The 20,489-nt window shown below is 47.8% G+C and overlaps 1 protein-coding gene across 5 annotated transcripts; it reads left to right on the top strand.

Annotated features, from left to right (window-relative positions):
* Window positions 1-172: 172 nt before the first annotated feature.
* LOC125948242 (tumor necrosis factor alpha-induced protein 8-like protein) lies at window positions 173-20,304 on the top strand. Of its 5 annotated transcripts, XM_049674108.1 has the most exons (6): window positions 183-410; window positions 1,977-2,425; window positions 16,515-16,752; window positions 17,851-18,012; window positions 18,484-18,638; window positions 18,716-20,304. In XM_049674108.1, the coding sequence occupies exons 4-6, from the start codon at window positions 18,000-18,002 to the stop codon at window positions 19,127-19,129; spliced, it is 582 nt and encodes a 193-aa protein (XP_049530065.1). In that variant the 5' UTR covers window positions 183-410; window positions 1,977-2,425; window positions 16,515-16,752; window positions 17,851-17,999; the 3' UTR covers window positions 19,130-20,304. The 5 variants fall into 5 exon arrangements, with proteins under 5 accessions (XP_049530063.1, XP_049530065.1, XP_049530062.1 ...); XM_049674106.1 differs by lacking the exon at window positions 17,851-18,012 and having other exon boundaries at window positions 173-284; XM_049674105.1 differs by lacking the exon at window positions 17,851-18,012.
* Window positions 20,305-20,489: the final 185 nt, after the last annotated feature.

A 20,489-nucleotide genomic window follows, 5' to 3' on the forward strand; every position in this document is an offset into this window, starting at 1 on the left:
ATTCTTAAAATAATCTCTCTTAAGGGTACTTGAACACCTAGTGTAAAGTCTACATTTTCATAAAACGTTTCAAGAAATTGGATTTTACCTTCCCGGCAGCAATGTCTATCAATGTGCCCATTCCGGTCTTCGGATCGTCTGCCGGGAGACGGATTCTCACTTCTCTCTCGGCGGTTAAAGAGTTCGGTCGTGCGGGCTCCATAACGCTCGTTTGAAAACGAGTTTCCTTTCTTTGATTCTACGAAATTGAAAAGCAAAGATAATCCGGTGATCAGTGAGTGAAGGTGTGTGATAAATTCGCAATCTGTTTCCCTAATCCGTTGTGGTTCTCTAGGAGAGTGTGAATCAAAGAAGCGATCGAAGCAACCAACCGGTGTCCGCCACTTTCAAAAGCCCGCGAACCGTGGTGTGTAAGTCCCCCTAACGACTTGCACACGTTTGCTTGCACCCCTTTTCCTTATGTTCCTGCCCGTCTGTGCGGTGATGCGTGTAAAGAGTGACGAATAACGAACTTTTCGTGATGCCGTTGACACGGTTTTAACGTGTGTGCTGCCGTTCTTCGTGACACGAGTGCACACGCACTGGGGCCAGTAGTAAAACATAGTAGTAACCCCCGACTGTACTCTGTTCGTGGTAGTATTGGTGGCCCCGTAAAAAGGACGTAAAGCAAAATTGTGCTCCATAATGCAACCGGTTGCGCTCAGCTCCGTCCTGTGGAGCTACTCCGTGAGAAACGGCAGACCGGACTTGTGCTCTAAATTGTACGAGAGAAAGAGAGAAAGAGGCCAGAGGATACTGGGAGGAGGATTTGTTGTCAAGGTTTTCCCTAGGATTCGGGCGGTTACTAACACCATCATTCGCTCGGTAGTAAATGGAGTGCTGCACACGTGCCGTGCCCTTGGAACGGTACTAAGGACCTCCAGCGAAATGCTGGAGCTGTACAAAAACCCCATGGTTTTGAGGACATTCCAGTGTACATGGGGTTCCCAGAGTTTCGTTGACATGGTTCCAAGATGATTAGGTTGATTACTTTTAATTGGTCGCATGATAGTGTAGATGTGGCCATGCACACATACACTTCGTCGGTGGGTGCGGTTTGTTTTGTATACTCCACATGGAGATCCAAACGAGAGCGGACGCGCTCCACACCAAATGTCTCCCGAAATGGCACGTTTGATGCTGGCGAGCAGCGACAAGTACGTGTGTGCCGCGGATAGCTTGCACCATCGAAGCGCAGTCACGCGATCCACCGCGGCTAACGTTGAGTAATAATTAATTCCAGCTACGGCCAGCAGCGAGACCGACCGCTCTGGCCAAGATACGTCCCGTCCAATATCTTGCCTCTCGCTGGATCCGACGGCCGTTGTCGTTGTCGTCGTCGTCTGCAGCAACGAGATGAAGCGTGACGCTTGGCCACGATGTTGGGTCGGCCGTTTCACTCACACGCTTCCCATCATTTAAAGACGGTTTACCACGCGGCTTATGTGCATTGCAGTAGGCTTATGCTCGAGACAACTCCTCAATCTGGCCCCAACTCCCTCCTGCGAGACGCAATCAAAACAATCTTCTGCGTGAATGATGGTCGACGACAACGACAACGGCGATGGAGTAAATTAAGCGATTGAAGCTGGGAGCTACCAGATTGGACGTAAAGTGGGTTATTTGGCATTTGGATGGATGCTGGTAATTTTGGAGACATCGAATGCCACCGTTTGGAGCGAAAAACAAACAAAATGCGCCCGAGCCAACTGCGATGCCGAGTCGCTAGCCCGTTGGTCAGTAATGTAGGTCAGTTAGAGGCTGGATTTGTTGAACAACACAGACAGCAGCTGTGACGTGCGGTCTGGAATGGCCTTTCATCATCAACCATTTCGTGCCAATTGCCGCTTGCAGTTCGGGAGCTTCTGGAGAGTTATTTTAAATTAGAGTGACAGAATAGCTAAGAAAAAGTTATTAACGCTTTCTCTGTCATGCAGATAGCAGCTGACGCCTACGTCCAAGGTCCTTCACCAAGTTCCAGCGCGTACTACGTTATCTGTAGCTATCCCTCCGGTGTGCACAGTGAGTGAGCTGGCTCTCAGTGTTGGTGAGAAGTCCTTTTTGGAGATTGAACCGCGCCTTCCGAACACCTGCCTGCGTCTGGCGCCTTTTCCAGCCATCTGTTGCAGCTGAGCCTCGTGTAGTGCGCGCGTGCCTCTGTCTGTGAGGGTGTGTAGCGTGTGTAAAAACGTTCGCCGTAGAGGGCTCGTCCTTTCCAGGCAGGAAGGATATCGATTAATCACAACGAAAGGGAACAAGGAGCAGCAAAAGGGACCGGGAGTTTGTGTCAGCTGCGGTGTGTCTGAGGCGAAGGTCGCCGGAACAGAGCGTGTGTGAAGGGGTGTCGCACGTGAAGACGCGCACAACGAGAGCCAATCCTTTGGTGGTAAGTTTGTAAACATGTTTACTTCATCAAAAATTTATCAAACATAGTTGGCTGTTGCGTTTACGGTGAAAAGAGAGTATTATTTTTAGTAATATTTGAATATTTAACAAATATTAAACAAATTCAAGGTTACTAGACTGACAGAGGGCATGGCATACTCTGTCTTTCGCTTTACCTGTGCCTTACTGCTACCATTCTCAAGGCACTGTCCTGGAGTCGCATCTCGTGCAAGGGTTTTCTTCTTCTTCGGAACGCGTAAAAACACTATCCGAGAGCGGCAGCTGTTCAATGAACGTGCCTTAGCCGTTTGGAATATCGAGAGAAAAGAAAGATCCTCCGCTCAACCATTCAACCGGGTATGACTCAACTGCACAGCATAGTAGCGGCTGTATGTCTGTGTCTGATGTCTGGCGGAGGAAATACCTTACCGATGAATGCATCCCTCGCTTCACTAATGCATAACACATGGACCGGTTTGCCGTTGTGTGTACCAGACCGTACGCATCTATGAAGTAAATTGAATAAACATGAATTGCTGCTGCTCTCGATGCACTTTAAGGTGATCTCGTCTTAGAGATACGATCGTTTATCGATCCAAAAAGATGTTTTAACAAACTTCGTTAACTTGATCTCCACGTTGGCGACGGTGAATCATATCGTTAGTTCTCGCGAAATACTCATACATCCACTGTGTCATCGTTCTATGGAAAGTGGAATCTAATCGTCGCGCAAACACCTCCTCCTTTTCTGCGATGTCCACGGCGCAACATAGTTCTCTCCAGCGAAGCGTAGATTAAAAGTGCTTTTTCAATTCTGTTTACAACCCTGTAACCACGGATCGTCAACACCCTTCTCGACACGTTATCGAAGCTTCACTTCGATTCGAATGCTTATCAGCAAACTGTTTGTACTCCTCCTGCCCTGTCCACCTCCTAATGCAACCGGCACCGCATTGGAATGGAGTCGAAAGTCAATCGTTTTGCGACGAACCAGACGAGTGAATACGACACCAAACGTCGTATCAAACCTCAGTGTCACCCAAGAGGGATGGTATAAGATAAGATTCCTTCGTACCTGGAAGCAGTGCTGAGAGGGAAGCATTCCAGTAACCTCAAATGCCGGCATTGTTTCGTCTCGAAAACTCGACGTCGCTGAACGATTCGTTGCGGGGATGAATATTTCAACACAGGCACGAATGATGACGAATTGTGCTGGCTTTTGCTGGCGATGCTTAATGATGAACCATTAAGGTGTTTATGGGACCTAGACGCTTCCCGCCTGCAAGATTCCTTTCTCCATGTGCCACGAAAGCCGGTATGCAACGGTAAAGCATTGATTGCCACGATTATCGGTGATGTGTTCGTCTTATTAAAATCCTTCTCTCGCGTGCGCTCGCCATCTTCGTTCGCCGAGGCACACAGACCCACACAAATGGCACATAAAACGGTCCAGAGAGCATTATGAAATGGCAGTCAAGGAAGCGAAAGGAAGCGCAGTGAACGCATCACACCGGAACTGGGGCCTCGGGCCTCGAGCCTCGGAAGCATAACGGGCAAGGCACGTGAATTTATTTATCACCAGACCCCTAGCAAGGCAGAGCACGTTGCACGTTTTGTCGCTTCCTTCCTTGACGATCCTTCTTCTCCTTCTTACTGGCCGAGCGCGCGTTTCCATTCATTAGAGACCCGTTCACACCGTTCGCATACACACAGACACACATTGGCAAAAGGGGCCGAAGGCTGGCACAGCTGCACCAGTCTCATCGTGAGCGCTGAACCATTTTTATGAGGTCCTTGAGCCCCCTTCATCGATTCGCCTCTTTCGCGAGGAGATGATGCGATGGAAACCGGAAGCAGAAGAGGGTTTGTCACGAGTCTACGAAGCATGAAGACGTGGCCCGTACTGTGTGTGTGTGTGCAAGCGTGAGCGCATATGAGAAGGATCGCATAATTGTGCACGAAGGCGTTATAATGGCGTTGACGCAGCGACAGCGATACATTCTGGCATTCCACACGAAGACATTGAGCACGTCCCAGGGCAAAGGAAAAAGGCAGCAGCAGGCAACAGGGAGACCGTGCGTGAGAAGAGAAATATTTTATTAGATCCTCAGCGTTGTCCTCGGATGGCGGGCGACTATAAATGAACCCAAAAGATCGGGTAAAGCATGGCGGAGGCGTTGTCACATTTGGGGAACTTTTTAAAAATGTATCATGGGACCAAGGGACCCGCGGCCTTGCTGGGGTTGGATGTCTTTTGGGCAACGATGCAAGACCGCCAGTGAGACACACACACACACATACGTGCGCCCCGCTTAAGGCTGAAGTTTGTTGGATGTTTATGTTTCACGATGAATGTTTAATGCGAGGCATTGTAGTAATGCCAACCCACGCCGATACGCACCGGTCCGGGAGGTTGTATGATGAACGAGATGGGCTCTGAAAGCCCCCAAAGAAAGACCGCTCAATGGAGAAGTTGGGATGTGGGGGACTCCCTTTGGTCCTTTGCTCGATTCGATGCAGGAACTTCTGCAAAGTTCTACGCAAAACTCGGACCACCGGCTGGCTAAATTTAGATCTCTCCAGAGCCGTCCAGGTGTCCTGACCAGCTTTTACGATGCCGGCTTATGAATGAAGCATGTAGTACCCTCGATCATTTGATACTCGCATCAGTGCATCAGCATTAGGGTGTAGCCGGAACTACTTCAATTCCACTTCATCTCTCGAGCTTCTTGTCCATTTATACATCGGACTTCTTGACGACTTCTCCAAGTGAGCGGACGTATTCGCTCCCGTATTCGAATACTCTGCAGAACAATTTCAATTTCAATTCCGATCGAACACCGCACGCAATTGAAGCGCTAAATGACGAATTGCGTGCCGAGTGGAAAACCTTTCCATTCGATCAACTATTTTCCATTTCACCGCGGAACCAACGGCCGACAAACTATTTCATTAGGAAATGTCGGAACCCGGGCCGATTCGTTCGATCGATACCATCGCGGGAAGGCACAAAAAACGAACGAACGAACGAACTTCTAGCCTCGCGTCTAAGGTCAGGGTGAACGCGGTAGAAGACGCGGCGAAGGACGACTTTTCATCCTCGCCGCGGTTCGGATCGCGTTTGATGATGAGCCACCAGCACGACGCTGGCGACGGTTCGTTGTTAGCACCAAGTAGTCGTCAAGGTAACGGGCAAACCTCAAACATACACCCGCCGAGCCAACCACGCTCCAAAGCCTCGCCGTCTCGCGGTGCCTACTTTGATTTTGTACGGTTTTGCTGTGCTTCGAGCAACCTACTGCTGCTGTTGCTGCTGCCGCTGCTGCTGCTTGTGTTGCCGGTGCTGGTTGTCATTAGTGATGGAAGGAGACGATGGACGTTTTGGACACATTTTCACCGATCCGTTACGCCATCAACGAGCGAGAACGGTTCTTTTTTCTGATTTATTTATTCTTGCGTTTCTTTCTGCTACAATGATAACGCAGTGGATTCCGTTTTTTTTTTTAATTTAATGGCAATCTATTTTTAGCTAAACCATTACCCATTTCCAATATCGAGTCGATCGAGGCGCTCGATGGTTCGATTGACATTGATGTTATGCGTTCAGGTTGGTCATGGAGCAATGAAAACTAATTATCACGTCTATTTCCTGACGAGCGGCGAGGCAAACGAACGTCCTTTTTTGACATGTCGATTGTAAGTTTGTAACACGTTAGCCTTAATGAAATGGTATATTGGAATCGTTTTTTCATTTTGGGGTCCTAATCCATTTGAAATCATCTTTAAGCGGACAATACACGCACAACATTATTGTTATAAATATCCTTTTTTATTTTGATTTATTTTCTGTGGCATGCACATGTATTCGTAGAGCCGAAATGTAATAAAAAATTGAACTGATCTAGAATATTGACCAATAATATTGTACCTTTGTAGCGCATTTTAAACAAGATAAAAAATTGTAATAATATAGTTATAGTCAATGGAATTATGACTAGCAACTCGTGCTTTGGTTCCAACAACTTTTCAATCCATGCCACCCACAAGGGTCGTAGCGTTTTCGATGAAATTATCCAAAGCGTACGCTCTACCATCGTGCTGTTACCGTGAGAGACCATCACCGATGATCTCTATCTTTCCTCCAATTTCCATCTATACTGGTTTGGCGTAGATTATGATGAGCTTATGCTATGATATCCCGGGGCATCATTAACCAAACGGGTGCTTCTGGTTGGCCTGTTGTTGTGGTGTAGGTGTGACATCAGATTGGCTAATTTAACGACCCTCCGGTCGAACCTCGGTGTGTTGCCATAGCGACACCGGTTACACCATCAACACTCCATCATCATAATCATGATCACCGGTGTCAACATCAACCTACAGAGCTTCTGAGAGTAGGTTGTTGATACCTGACCTAATTGGATTGGAACTCACTGATGGAGATTTAAATGAATCAAAAACCTTCCCGGTCCCGAAGGACCATTTTTAGGATGGTTCGAATGTAATTTTCAAAATCTACATTCCAGTTGCCATTTTTGTCGCTTTATTTTCCCCAATTCCTGCAGTCAGATTAGGACCTAGACCTTCGCACCGTCTCCTTGGACATGGGGCGGAGGTGAATGTGCTCGGTTCAGCGAAGGTCGAAGGAGGTATTTTCCGTGGGAAATGTGCCTTCAATCGCGTCATAGCTCCAACCAACAACCACCAACCAAGCAACCTTGGTGGCGAACGCGAGCGTCGTATGGCTTCGTGTGTGCGTGCAGATTCGAACTCGAATTCGTCCGTGCCATCGTCCGCGCGACCATCGCGGTACCGGCCCCCCCTTCGCACCGACCGATATCTTTTATGCTAGGCACATTTTCCGCTTTTGTAACATTTCCATTTCCCCCAACTCCCTGGTCAATGCGCCATTTGGGACGCGAAAAATCGTTCGTTTTTCTACTTCGACGCCCATCACATCATGTTGGTATGCGGCACCGACACGTTGGCCACGGGAAGCGATTAGCTTTTGCGCTTTGCTTCTCGGCTTAAAATTTATGCTCCAGTTCCAGCTCTTTTTGGCTCTTCTTTCCGGACCAAACGCTAACGTGGGACCAGGGACCACCGCGCGGTCCCTTCTCTCTGACACCCATTCCCGCGATCGATAGCTCCAGCTCGACCCCGGGAAGGTGGTCTCGGACCACACCGGAAGGGTGCTCAGCTAGTTTTCGTCTATTTTATCGTCCAACAACGGCGCGAATTATCGGGGATGGAAATTGGTCGCGTTCCTTGAAATGGATGCGTCAATCATTGGCAGCATTAGATACTGGAGTGAAAAGGTTTGAAACGAACCTTTTTTTTCCTCAAAAACTTATCGCTCCATTAGGAGTTGATTAAAAATGGAAGCATAAATGAGGGCACCTTCTCCCTCCGCTTTTAGCACATCATCTGCGGCTGGTACAGTAGTGGAGCTCCATCTTCACAGTATCAAATATGTTTTCGAACTGCAGCATGTCGAAAGCATGAAAGTCCGATCATGCATGACAACCCCGTCATCTGATATATAACCGGATCGAACACGATGTAGTAATAGAAAACGGTGTATCGAGATCGACTGTCCGGCCATGGCCATCTGCTCAGTGAAGCGGAAAGAACTGGAATACGGCATGTTGTCTTCAGACGCGTCTATCTTGAATTGAAAGGAAATGAAATGAAATATTTATCCAGAAACCAGAAAGAACTTTCCTCGTCAATAATGGATCGCGACTTTTCGTTGTTTTCATAAACAAAAGATTGCATTTTTTATTGCCTAGATGCTACCAGCGCAACCCCTGCCACAGGCCTCCGAGCCCTAGACAAAGTCCTCTTGCTCACTCTCTTTCTTCCCCCGGTGGCCATTTTTGCGGTCTGCTGCACTCTACGCCACCGATGATTGGATTCGGTTTGTGATGGTCGGTACCAACAGGGTGTCTGTGTGTGTGTGCGTGACGAGGGAGGGGTGTTTTCCTTCATTTTATGCAGCTTTTCCGCTGGCCATTTTCCTTTCCATTTTCGTCGTCAGTTGCCGGCTGGCGCGTGTGTAACGATAAAACAATCACCGGGAAATCCCTCCCTCCGTTCCGACCGACAGTGTGTCGACGGCGCCACGACACTGAAGACCACCTCTGCCCCTTCCTCCTCATTCTCGGCACCACAACCACAGACCTCCCACAGAAGAAGTAAACAACTTTTAAGACAACAACGCCCGGACAGCCGCTCTAGCGAGTGGTCTGATTGATTTTTCTCCATCGTCGTTCGTCGATTGTTCTGGAACAGAAGAGATTCCAGTCATTGCTGCTACTGCTGCTGCTTCTGCAGTACTAGAGCCTCGACTTCCAGTTCATAGACCGGAGGAAGGAGCACTCCAGCACTAATTTATTATTGAACAATCCCGGGAATTCTACTCGCGCTCTCGTGATTCGCTTTCCTTGTGGCTTATAGTAACCCCGGAGTGCTACTGATTTCAGCAAGCGAGATCCGCGCTCGTTCCGTGTGAGTTTTTGTGGATATTGGGGGTAAGGGAATTGGATTCCGGATTCTGGTTCCTGGCGTCCGACGTCCGTAAGTAAACGTTTATTTCGATTTAATCCCGGAGCCCTTTCGACTAACCAGCGAGCAGCGAACACACAATAGACTTCTCATGTCAGTGTCCGGTTGGCCCAAATCACAACAACAACCCCCCAACCCCTCTTGACCCTGATTCATGCATTCTAGTAGCCTAGAGATTGTATGTTTTCCTAAGCTAAAAGCAGAAAATCGTTCCACAGAACCCTTTTCTCCGAGCTCGAGGAATCGTATTTCAAGTCAGAACCACGCTCCGGACCGATCCATCGTGTATTGTGTGTAGATTTACGAGTCTTACGCAGGTTTAGGTGATTCAGTGAGGTGTTGAAACAGCAGCTCTTAGAACCTAGGCACACCAGGTGGGAGGAGGTAGAAGGCCTCGATTTCCATTTATCCGGTTTCAGATTCCCGCTCTCATTAGCCACGCGAGGTAACGTGGCCGCGAGATGCAGTAGATGTTTCGGAATGCGTTTAGAGATTCGTTTTGGAGCCGGAATGCTGTCCGTGTTCGCGCCGTGCTCCGTATAAACACATTTAAATCGAAAACATAACGGCTACCCCGGCGGCTAGTCGCATGTCGACGGCTCTTAAATCATTCCCGGGGTTCTAATTCAATACTCGGCCTTTCTCGCACTCACGAAGATCTCGGAGCGGGTTGTCTGGCATCATTAACGTGGGGATGTCAATGAACGAGATCGTGATCTGACTTGGATTAAGCAACGCCAGGCGCTCGCTAGAGGGCGGAGAGAGAGAGAGAAGGGGCTTTGGTTCATTACGGATGGTGTTAGATATTCCGTCCGAGATAGACTACCGTGTGAGTCATGGATGCGTTACGCACTGCTAGACCGGTCCATACGCGTCTGCGACGATCGATCGACTTCCCCAATGTTCCGCCGAGCACATGCACCGAGTGCATAATGAGTGCATTACGGAGCGGTGCAGTAGGCGGTGTTGCAACAGGTGCATCTCAATTTTCAATTGTGCTGCAGCTCAGCCACTCCAACTGGTGGCTGGTGGAACCATACCGTAACACCGTTCGCCGCTTCGAGATGCTATAAATTCAATTTCGCACATCCATGAAACCCCCGGGGGCCATAAGCGAAGGTGATTGTGTGCATCGCAGCACACTTTGCCATTTTGTCTGTGAACATTCACTCATTCAGGAGGTCGCCATCGCTGTCAAAGCGCGCACGGTTTCTGGTAGCATTCGCAGCTCAATCACCAAGCATCGTTCCACCAAAAAGAAGAGGAGGAGAAGACCACTGGAGGAGGTTTTCACGCCCCACGGCAAATGCAAATTGCCCTGCTCCTGCAGCAGCAGCAGCAGCCTTTTGTCTTTCGGTGGCCACCGGTGTGGCCGCCGGCTTTTGTGGTTACCAGCATGTGTGTGTGTTTGAATGTGTTGTCGAAAAAGTGAAACTCTCGTCTCGTCACGGGCTAGTAGCAGGCTGTGGGCTGCTATGCCCGAGGGCTTTCTCATGCGCACTACCAGCATTAGGTGTCACAACAATAGACGACATCAGTAGCAGCAACAGCGTGCGCAGGAGTGTGTGAAGGTGCCGATTTCATCGCACCATTTTGGGCGGATTCGCTAATGAAGTTAATAACTGATTTTCGCTCCACTGGCATACAATGGTGTGGCCATATCCGTCATATCGAACAGTCAATACAGAAGCGCCGTCTTTCTGATGACTTGCCATTGGTCACATTGGTGGTTTGGTTGTAAATGGTTGTAAGAAGCAATACATCTCTGTTCAAGTGACACACAACAATTACACAACCATTAACGAAACTATTAACAAAAACACGTTCCGACAGATTAACGTGCTCCTGCGTGCTACTTACCATGGCACACTGTGATCTATTGCTCACAATGCGTACTACGATCTAGCAGCAAACTTAAACGCAATCATGGCAACATGGAGCAGCATGTCCGCAGGCGTGATATAAATGTCAAAACCCAATTCCGGGCCACCCCATTTCGGGACCATTAAATTATGTCCAGTAATGCGGTCCCCCATTCCTCGAAAGAAAAATGTTTCAACCATTGGCGACAACTCCGAACGGACGGACGGACGGACGGCCGAATTCTTTTCTAAAAGGTCCGCAAGGTCCGCTTCCCATGACCCCTCCCCTTCGCCCCTGGAGCGATCCCGAGCAAAGGAAGAAAGCGAGAAGCCCCACTCGTCCCTAAGTCTCCCGACCTTCTCTCCCGCCGACGTCGGTCAGCTGGCAGCAATAAATATGCCAATAACCGTTACTTCTAATTCTTTGCCGAAGGCTTTCTGTCTCTCCTCGAGCTGCTGCTGGTGCTGTGTCACGTCTCGTGGCTTCTAGGTGTGCTGCTGCTGGTCTGGCCACTTTCACAGCCAACGCGATGAAGCCCTTCATCCGCTTCATGGCGCGGTGCAGCAGCCAAACCGGTCAGATCGGTGGCGCTCGTGTGGAACGCCAAGAATTCCGTTAAGCATTCCTTTAATCGTTTCGGTCCCCGTCTCCGTCCGATCGCCGAACACGGGACGGGAAACTGGATATTCGATTCTCGACCAACGATCCACTGTCGCCGTGCCATTCCTCGACGATGACGTGGTATCGCCCCGTTCTGGCACCGCTCGCGGACGATACAACCGGAAAGTGTTTCATTCGCAATCGCCGCGCGCGCAGATGAGCCACCGGAAAACGAACCTCGCTCGCGACCGGGACACATCCGGTGGCGGATGGGAAGTGATCCAGTAAATTCCCGGCATCATTTCCGGATTTCACAAACCGTGATGGAATGAGCAATAGCTATCATAAGGCACGATGACGGAAATTATTATCAACAACGCGATAATAAGAGCATTCCACTCGCTGCGAAAAACTGCTGTTCATCAACCTTTCCATGAAGCAAACAGCAGCACAAAGTTGTATTCTATCCTTCATCCCACGGAGGGTGGCCTCTTAATTTAAACTTTCCTTCGAATCCTGCGTGAGAGCGAGCGCGTGGTTCGATTATTTAAAATGTTTCCCAAAAATCTCGCATCCCTCGGTGGTTGTTATCATCAAGGAAGGTTACATCCCGAGGTCAACGCCATTAATGAGCTTCTATCCACCCCCGAAAGAAGGACGATAACACGTTCACTGTCAAGTACATCCCCTTCTGCGGCTGCCGCCGGTTACTTGGATGTTGTTCGCAAATCAAAAACCCGTTTCGCGGCAAAGTCCTGTGCTGTTGCGCCCGGGGTAACCATGGCAAATTGTGCCCGAACGAACCTTTTTGCAGACGCAATAAAATGGCGTCTGACACGTACACCGAGAGTTGACTCCGGTACGTTCAAGTGTTCAGCGAGACCCCAAGTGGCCGAGAAGCTAAAACTGGAAACACTTACGCCCATCCCTCGGTTGTCGGTCTTGTTATCCTTTATTTTTTTTCACTCCGGTCAAAAGCAGAGTCCTTGGCGTGGGTACCTCCTGTGGCCTCATCAGTCGCAGTCCCGGACACTGCGTGTTTACTAACAACTTGGACCGAAGGCCACGTTCGCAGAACGCAGCAAAGAGTCGTTGTCGTTAGTGGAATGTTGTGTCGTGTCGACGCGAAGGGAGGACGGGCGGTAGGCCTGTCAGATACATTCCCTGGATACGTCGCCCCCCTGGCATGGAGTTGTGGCAGAGGACAATTTAACGATGAATGCAAATGATGTGCCCGTTATTGTGTTACAATTGCGTTCGTTCGTTCGTACCCCGTTCCACGTGCTACAAACACACACGCACGCACACAAAGGTCGTCCTGTCGCCGACCAAACCAATGGTTTCCGCACAGAGCATATTATGCAAAACCAAAGCGACACACAAAACGTAAAACAAATATACGTATGTGTGTGTGTCCGTTGCTGTGTTGTGTGCCGGAGAAAGAGATCCTATTGGATTTGCTGAAAATAAAAACGATTCCATTTTCGAATCCATAATGCCCGACCTCGCCTTCTGCTCGTTTCTTCTTCGACTTGTGGAAGACCAAATACGCTGGCAACCACGCGAGTATGCTGGGTGCGTTGCTATAAGCCATCCTGCCTGCTATGAACCATGCCAGATCGAATCGAGAAAGTTGGTCGGTGGTTCGCATTCATCATCCACACCATTTGGCTTTCGGAGTGTGTGGTTTCCGTCCCTACACCCCAGACAAATCGTTGACATTAACATCGGAAAACATATTACGCTACGGGATCTTCTTCGCTTCTCACCGATGTCAGTGAGCTAATGGTGCGTGTGTGAGTGTCACTGTGGGGCTATGGTTCGTTGACCGGTAAAACCCCAACCTTTTCCCTTTAGGCACACGTTCAATTTCGTCCGTTTCCAGCTGTCAAGGACGACGATCTAATCCCGGCGGCTTCCGAATGTCTTGTAGCTCGAAATCGAAAACCGAAAGCTCCATCCGAAGAGAATATGTTTAACATTCGCTGGATAAGAAGGAGATGGTGGAAGAGAAGACAAAACACGATTCCTGGTCTACTATAATATATCGAGGTCATTTGTTAGCCTTGCAGGTCAAGTCATGTCACTCTGCGACGGTTCCCGATGCTCCCGAGCGTGCCCAGACCTACCACTACTCGCATCCACTTTTAGAACAATCGATAATTGGCTTCCGGTAACGGGTGGTGTGTACATCAACATCAAAGTAGAAGCGCACCCAATGGACCGCGGACCGCTGCCGCCGCAAATGCAAACAAGGGAAAAGACACCGAACATGAAACGCCCGGGTGGAAATGCGCCAGTGGTGGTGCAAGGAAAAGCGGGAAAACCCTTCCTCGGTCGTGGCAGGCGTGTTCGAGTGTTCGATCGGTGCCCTACCGGTCCAATGGGAAATTGAAAATTGAATCATTTATGGGCCATGCCATGAACACTGTTCTCCGGAACCACGGAAGGGGTGCGCTGTAGAAGAGATCACTTAACTCCGGGCATATTAACGATTATTGCATCTGGCAAGTGGCGATAGCTATCCGGTGAAGAGCTCTATCGATGGGTGCTTCAAAAAGACCAATCAAATTGGTCAGGATATGGATTTTAGATATTCTTTGTTCCCATAAAAGAACATCCCCATCGAGCGATTCGTTTCATCTGTTCGGTTCGGTGGTCGATAATGAATCGATCCGATCATCGTCACGAACAGCAGGAGCACCGGGTCTTGACCGCGGTCAGGTCAAACGAGATTGAAGAATCTATTTCGGATCCGCTGCTTGTAGTGCTGGGTCAGCAAAGCAGCAAGTTCCCGATCCCTCGATGAGCAACCAGCAGCAAAACGCAATTTGTCGTGAAGAGCACCGACCGAGAAGACACACTCGGCAAAGCATATTTGTCCCCGCACACCACAAAATCCATTAGTTTGATCAAGGGAAATTGCTCACCCGGCAGGCTGGCTAGCTGGCATGCTGTACCGGACACCTAGGTGGCTCCCCCTTGAAGAAGGATCCCGTGATATCCCGCTGGTTTTGTGGACATTTCGGTTATCTGCTCTCGAGAAGATGTCGAGCGTGGGGGAGACCACGGAGTGCTTTGGTCTTAGCAAATGAAATCGGTGTGACAAGAGGGCGGGTGATGTGTGTGTGTATGGCCGGGAGATGCCGGGAATTGATTTCCATTTCTTATGAGCTCACGTCGGAGGCAAAGCACTGAAGGAAGAAGCGTTGGTTCCTCGAAGCGTTATTGAATCAATTCTGGGACCATCTATTTTTTTCGGTATTTTGCTTGGTTGCCTGTTTGCCGTTTTTGGGGACGCAATGAGGGTTCAAAAGGCGGCATTTCCGTTGTTTTGTCCCCGTGCTAGAATGTAATTTGTCAGACTATGATGTGGTAGACTTCTTTTGGCTTCCATTTCTGACTTCGCAAAGGGAAGCTGTTTCGATGCAAGATAAAGACATCTTCTACAATCTGATCGAGTGTGATAAGACCTTATAGGAACGTGTTCTTTTGAAGGTTTCTACAAAATCAAACATGCAAGACACCATACTGAACACCATTCTATAGGACGCCATCAATCAATCACTTAGCGCTTCAATCCAGTCTTTTCTCGTGCCACGAGCCAACAGATATTCGCACATTTACGTCATCACTTATCAAATAAAAAAAATCATGGCCCTGGGATCTAAAGATGATTGGATCAAATTTCCTCCCTACCCAAAAAGAAATCCATCATTCAATCAAACGACAGCGATGCAGAGACGCTCGCTATCGCTTGAGGCGGTGAAGAAGACAGAAGGCAATCCCATGATTGGCGTTTCATAAAATGATAAAATGTAAATAAACACAGATGCATATCCTATACCTTCTGTGCATCATCTGCGGGCGACGTGAATGGATTCAACACCAACAACAGACGGGACAGCTTCCGTTTTAGATTCGTATTTCAACTGTATGGTATACGGCCTACAACAACGGGCATACCCGTTGATAGCTTCCTTTCAGTTTACAACAACCTTCACGATGCCAGCTGATCGTCAGCATAATCGTTTGCTCCCGGAACACGCTGTAACGCAGCTGGCGCTAGGCCTGTAGTAAACATGAGAATGGTGAGAAATATGTTAAAACCAAGACCACCCTCTCCCCCCTGGGTTCAACATCATCATGCAGCGAACTCATCATCATCGGACAAACAAAAGGCTTGTCAACACTGACGTCGCCTGTGTAGCACACCACCTGCATCGGCTGGTGGTTGTATGGAATGTTCTGCAAAAAGATTAAATCACTTTCCTCTTTCGCAACAGAAAAGCGCAAACCGTTTTGGAGTTGAGGCGTTTTTAGCGTTTACCGTTTGTGATTAGCAATCAGAAGCGCGGGCTTTGAAATGATTTCATCAATTCAAATGCATCAAATGATCAACCTCTTTCACTTTCCTGCCCTCCATCTCTCTCGCTCTCTGAGAGTCTTTCGGCGAATAACGAAATTAGGAAAAACCCATAAAAAAGGCGGCATAAAAATGTGTAATCTCTATCTGCGGAGTTGTTAAACTCCGCGCCCATTTTGACGAGCTACTCCAATTTACTTTACGATGGCCAACGGTCGTTCCTTCTACCCCCCCCCCTTCGTGAATTACGCGGTTGTGGTGATGATGTTCGTAAATATAATTGATTCAATTTTCACTTCACTTTCACCACCACCACTGCCGCCGCCACCCTTTTTCCTCTACTTTTATCTTATCAAACGGTAAGGTGACCACTGCGTGGCTTTTGTATATCTGTGTTTTGTTTTCCCTTCTCGCTTCTGCTCCGATTGCCTTCGAGAAAACAGATTGTATTTCACGTATGGTTTAGGAAACATTTATGACACACTCGGTCACTCGGAAGCATGCTTTCGTAAAAGATGGATTAGCTTTCTACTCGTTAGCTGATGCCGCCGATCACGTGTGAGCTATTGTTGTAGGATGTCGTTGTTGAAGATACGTCTTTTGCAGCAAACAATTGGACATTAGTTGAAAGTACAAGCGAAAAATCAACTCAGGAGTAACTAAAACTGTTTTTTTGCTTTCATTTTTCTTCCAGAATTCGATCGAGATCTCGGAAGTCCACATGCATCCATCCAATTTTATTTAAAAATTCTGAAACGAAAGCGAGCAACGACTACTTGAGTACGCAAAAGCAACACGTCCCTTAACAGTATCACTCTTTAGCGATCGATCGAAACCGAAAACGATGTACAACATGAACGCGGCCAACATTCTCGAGCTGCAAACGTGGATCGTCTACCAGCGGGTCGCCGTCGAGTGTGCAAACTGCTTGTGTAAGTAACCCATATATACCCCTACCTGTACCCTGGGTGTCGGCATCGAGCCGGACAAATTGTCCTGCGTTTCTGGCGGCAAAATATGAATGAGATGGATTAGAGTGCCAAAAGGAGATATATCCGGATTCGGCCGGTGGATAGCGATGGTCCATTAACAACGTACACGTCGCTTCACGAGATGGGATTAAGAGCAAGGAAGATGGCTTACAGATGGCCTATCCCCCTACGGGGTATGGCTCTTGCTGCAGCAGTTTATGTTGCATGCCGCATCGGTAAAGAAGCTTATCTCGAGGGACAGGTATCGGATCGAAAATGGTCACCCGAAAAAAGGTATTGACCATAGACGCGTGCCTTGACCACCATACACACACACATAAGAGGACGTGGTTCTTTTTGGTTGATCCTGGCTTAACCCATAAGGAACTCTGCACACTTCTACATGTAATGGAATGAAAATATATCTTCGGATTATTCAATCCCATAACGTGCTGAAGTCTAACTGTTCTGCCATAACTTATGGACCTCCGTGGCAGTCCACACCGTGTACGGTTGTGTTGTTATTCAAATGAATCCGAAAAGCTACTTGTTAGTTGGTGTGAAGTTCGAACATTTCCAAGAAAATACAAATAAAAGCACCATCGAAGGATCTCTAGGTCCATCTACGGTGCGCTGTCGGCCAGGCAGCAATTAGTAGGAAGAGTCTTTACACGAAACTCATTAATTCATTCACCTAATGGTTAGCAAAAGCTAGAACTTCCAGGGCGCTCCTTTAGTCTCTTGGTGTTGCGTGCGGCAGGGCAATTGCAATGCGAAAGAAGGATAAAGTATTACATTTGCCCTTAAAGGAAGAGTTAGATCGCGTTGGTACGCGCGCACCAGAAAGCTATATTTAATAACCAATTTGATTTAGATGATGATAAAGGAGCTGACAGGACGGAGTGTAATTTATTCAAATCCCATTCGGGCGTCTAGACACACGACAGTCACCTTCATCGTCATTCTGTTTCTCTTTAATGATTTTAATCATTATTTAGCTATTCGTTTTATGGTTTTTATTGCTTATTTAACATACTTTTTATTTTCTGTTTGTTTCAGAAACCCCTTTTGTTATTTTGATTTCGTTCATCCAAAAAACACATCGCAAATTCATCGCAAAGCAACAAGAAGTATAACTTCTTACGATCACCGTCTCCTTATTGTCTTTCGCTGTTGCGTTACAAATTATCTACACAGTACTCGTCATAATGATTGATGCAGGTATGTAAGCACAAGTTATTCATTGTTTATTTAAGTTCTCTGTTTAGTTTTGTATTTAAGTTATTATATTTATGCACCTTCAAACGAGAAAGTATCTAACATATGAAGTGTAGTTAACGGTCGCTCTCAAAGCTATCAAAATCAATCTAACAAAGCAAGCGTTGTAGTCATTGTAACAGGTTACGTAAAAGTTACTACACTTTTCACTTTGCGCTGACGATGACAAGACAGAGATAACGCGGAATCGTAAAGAGTAACCAAACGTAGAACGGAAATGTCTCCATTTGTCATAAGAAAGCAGATTGAGCTGTAACAGGGGTCACTTCGTGACAATCAAACAGCAAGCAAACGGGATCTGTGCACTTAATGATAAGAGTGCGTTCTACCTTGCCTTGCTATCGTGGACGTTTGGAGCTCCTCGTGCATGTCAGTCTCACTGTAGATCTCATCCGGTTCTGTTCTCTTCCCCAGTTATGACCGATAATGCCTTCAAAGCGAAGGACATTGGCCTACGGGCGCAAAAGAAGATCCTTTCGCGAATGGCCACGAAGAATGTGGCAAAAGTGTTCATCGATGGTACAACCGCGTCACTGCTGGACAACGTCTACCGGTTGGTAAAAGTGCATGTAAGTATTCGTTATGTTAGCGACTCTACCTTCCTTTCGCTAATCCAGATTCCGTTCTATTCTCCATCCACCTACAGACTGGCAGCAAAAAGGATGCAGAGCGGCTGGTAAAGAACATCATCAAGATCGTCATCAAGATCGCGGTTCTACACCGCAACGGACAGCTGAATGCGGACGAGCTGAAACAAGCGGAACGGTTTCGCAGCAAGTTCCAAACCCTACAGATGGCCATCCTGTCGTTCTACGAGGTCGACTATAGCTTCGATCTGAGCTACCTGCAGAAGTCGCTTGCCGATTGCCGCGGTCTACTGCGTGCCGTGGTTGTGCGCCATTTGACCGATAAATCACTCGGTCGGATCGATGAAGTGTTTGAGACGTTCAGTGACTCCTCCCTGCTCGAGACGGCCTTCCGGCAAGATTCGCCCTACCGGGAGATCATGGACAAGATCGTGCTCGATCTGAACAAGGCGATGGAAAACGGAGACATTTAATAACGAGGAACCGTCCGTTGTCGTTTCCGGGCCGGAAGAGGATTAGTCGCTAGATGTGTTGTGTGTGTGTGTGTGCGTGTGCAGCATTGTCTTTCAGCAAGTCGCGTTACTCTCGTAGTCATTTGTAGCAGCACCTAGCAACAGGCAGCAGGCGCAGCAGCAGCAGCAACAGCAACAGCAGCACAGATGCACGCACGCACCGCTCAGAGTCACAGAGGAGGTTTTCTCTGCTTACTAGATTTCCTCACACAAAGCATCGTACCCATTGTTCAGTAAACCGATGGCTGTAGCTGTGCTACAGTGCTAGTGTGCGGTGGATCGAGAACTAGAATCACACTAGCTTAAGAAGACGACGCATCCGCTCTCATCCAAATCGAAGCTAGAGTCATTGAGAGGATCCGTGTGTGTGTGTGTGTTTGTATGTGTGAAGATGCCTCAAAGTTTAATTTATAGTCCGATTGTGGATAAGCTAAGTTAATTAGATCGTACTAAGAAGAAGAAAAGCGATCCGTCACATGGGAGGCGGAAGCACAAACAAAGTGGATAGTTACTTCTGTTACTATCTGTCCATATCATCATCAGGTGAAGGTGATTTTTCGAAGATATTCTGCTAGCCTAACGTCGAACAAGATGCTCACAAACGCAAACGATGGCACCACCAAATAGAAGGATAGATTAGTAGTACCAACAGCTCATACAGAAATACCCCATCTTGTCCCCATTCCTCGTATTCATATCGTTTCGAATGTCAACTGTAGCAACAAAAGGCACAAGGAACCAGCAATTGGACCACTTTTGAAAACTTTACGCCACAACAGTGTGCACAGTTTGCGATAACACCTAGTCTTTCAGTTTCCTGAACTGTCGCAAGTGTTCGTCTTGAGCACAGCAAGTAGTAGTCTTGAAAACACATCGAAAAGCGTAAAACATCCGAAGGTTGGTTTGCTTCTTTGGCATGGTTAGGAGAGATGGATGCTTGAATGATATTGATAGTTTATCTAGGGAGGGGCGACCGATTGTAGGATTGGGGTTTAACAGAGCCACGCGTTTCTAAAGTGTAAGCGGAGTCGTGGAAGAACAGAGTCAGGCGAGAAGATGGATGATATTGAACAAAATAAAGAAACAACCGATGATATTTTGAATGGGCACCTAGAAACATGCTGTGTTGTCTATCTAATTTTCTATTTCCATCTCATGATCTGCATGCGCAATCCTCTTTGGCTTGGACGATGCCGGCAAACGTAGGTCTCGATTACCGTTAATACGAGTCCCAGTGAGCGTTGTAGTCGACAAAGCATGTCTCGCAAAAACAGCTTTTATATTAACTTCAAACTAAATATATTCAAGTTTCGTTCTTTCT

The sequence above is a fragment of the Anopheles darlingi genome, chromosome 2 (assembly GCF_943734745.1).
Source record: "Anopheles darlingi chromosome 2, idAnoDarlMG_H_01, whole genome shotgun sequence".
In the NCBI taxonomy this organism is placed as follows: Eukaryota; Metazoa; Arthropoda; class Insecta; order Diptera; family Culicidae; genus Anopheles; species Anopheles darlingi.

What these genes read in the sequence shown, in the direction of transcription:
- LOC125948242 (XM_049674106.1), top strand. Translation starts at nt 16,665, where the DNA reads ATGTACAACATGAACGCGGCCAACATTCTCGAGCTGCAAACGTGGATC. An exon ending in CGAGTGTGCAAACTGCTTGT is followed by an intron (nt 16,753 to 18,483) that starts GTAAGTAACCCA and finishes TCTCTTCCCCAG; the next exon opens with TTATGACCGATAATGCCTTC. An exon ending in ACCGGTTGGTAAAAGTGCAT is followed by an intron (nt 18,639 to 18,715) that starts GTAAGTATTCGT and finishes ATCCACCTACAG; the next exon opens with ACTGGCAGCAAAAAGGATGC.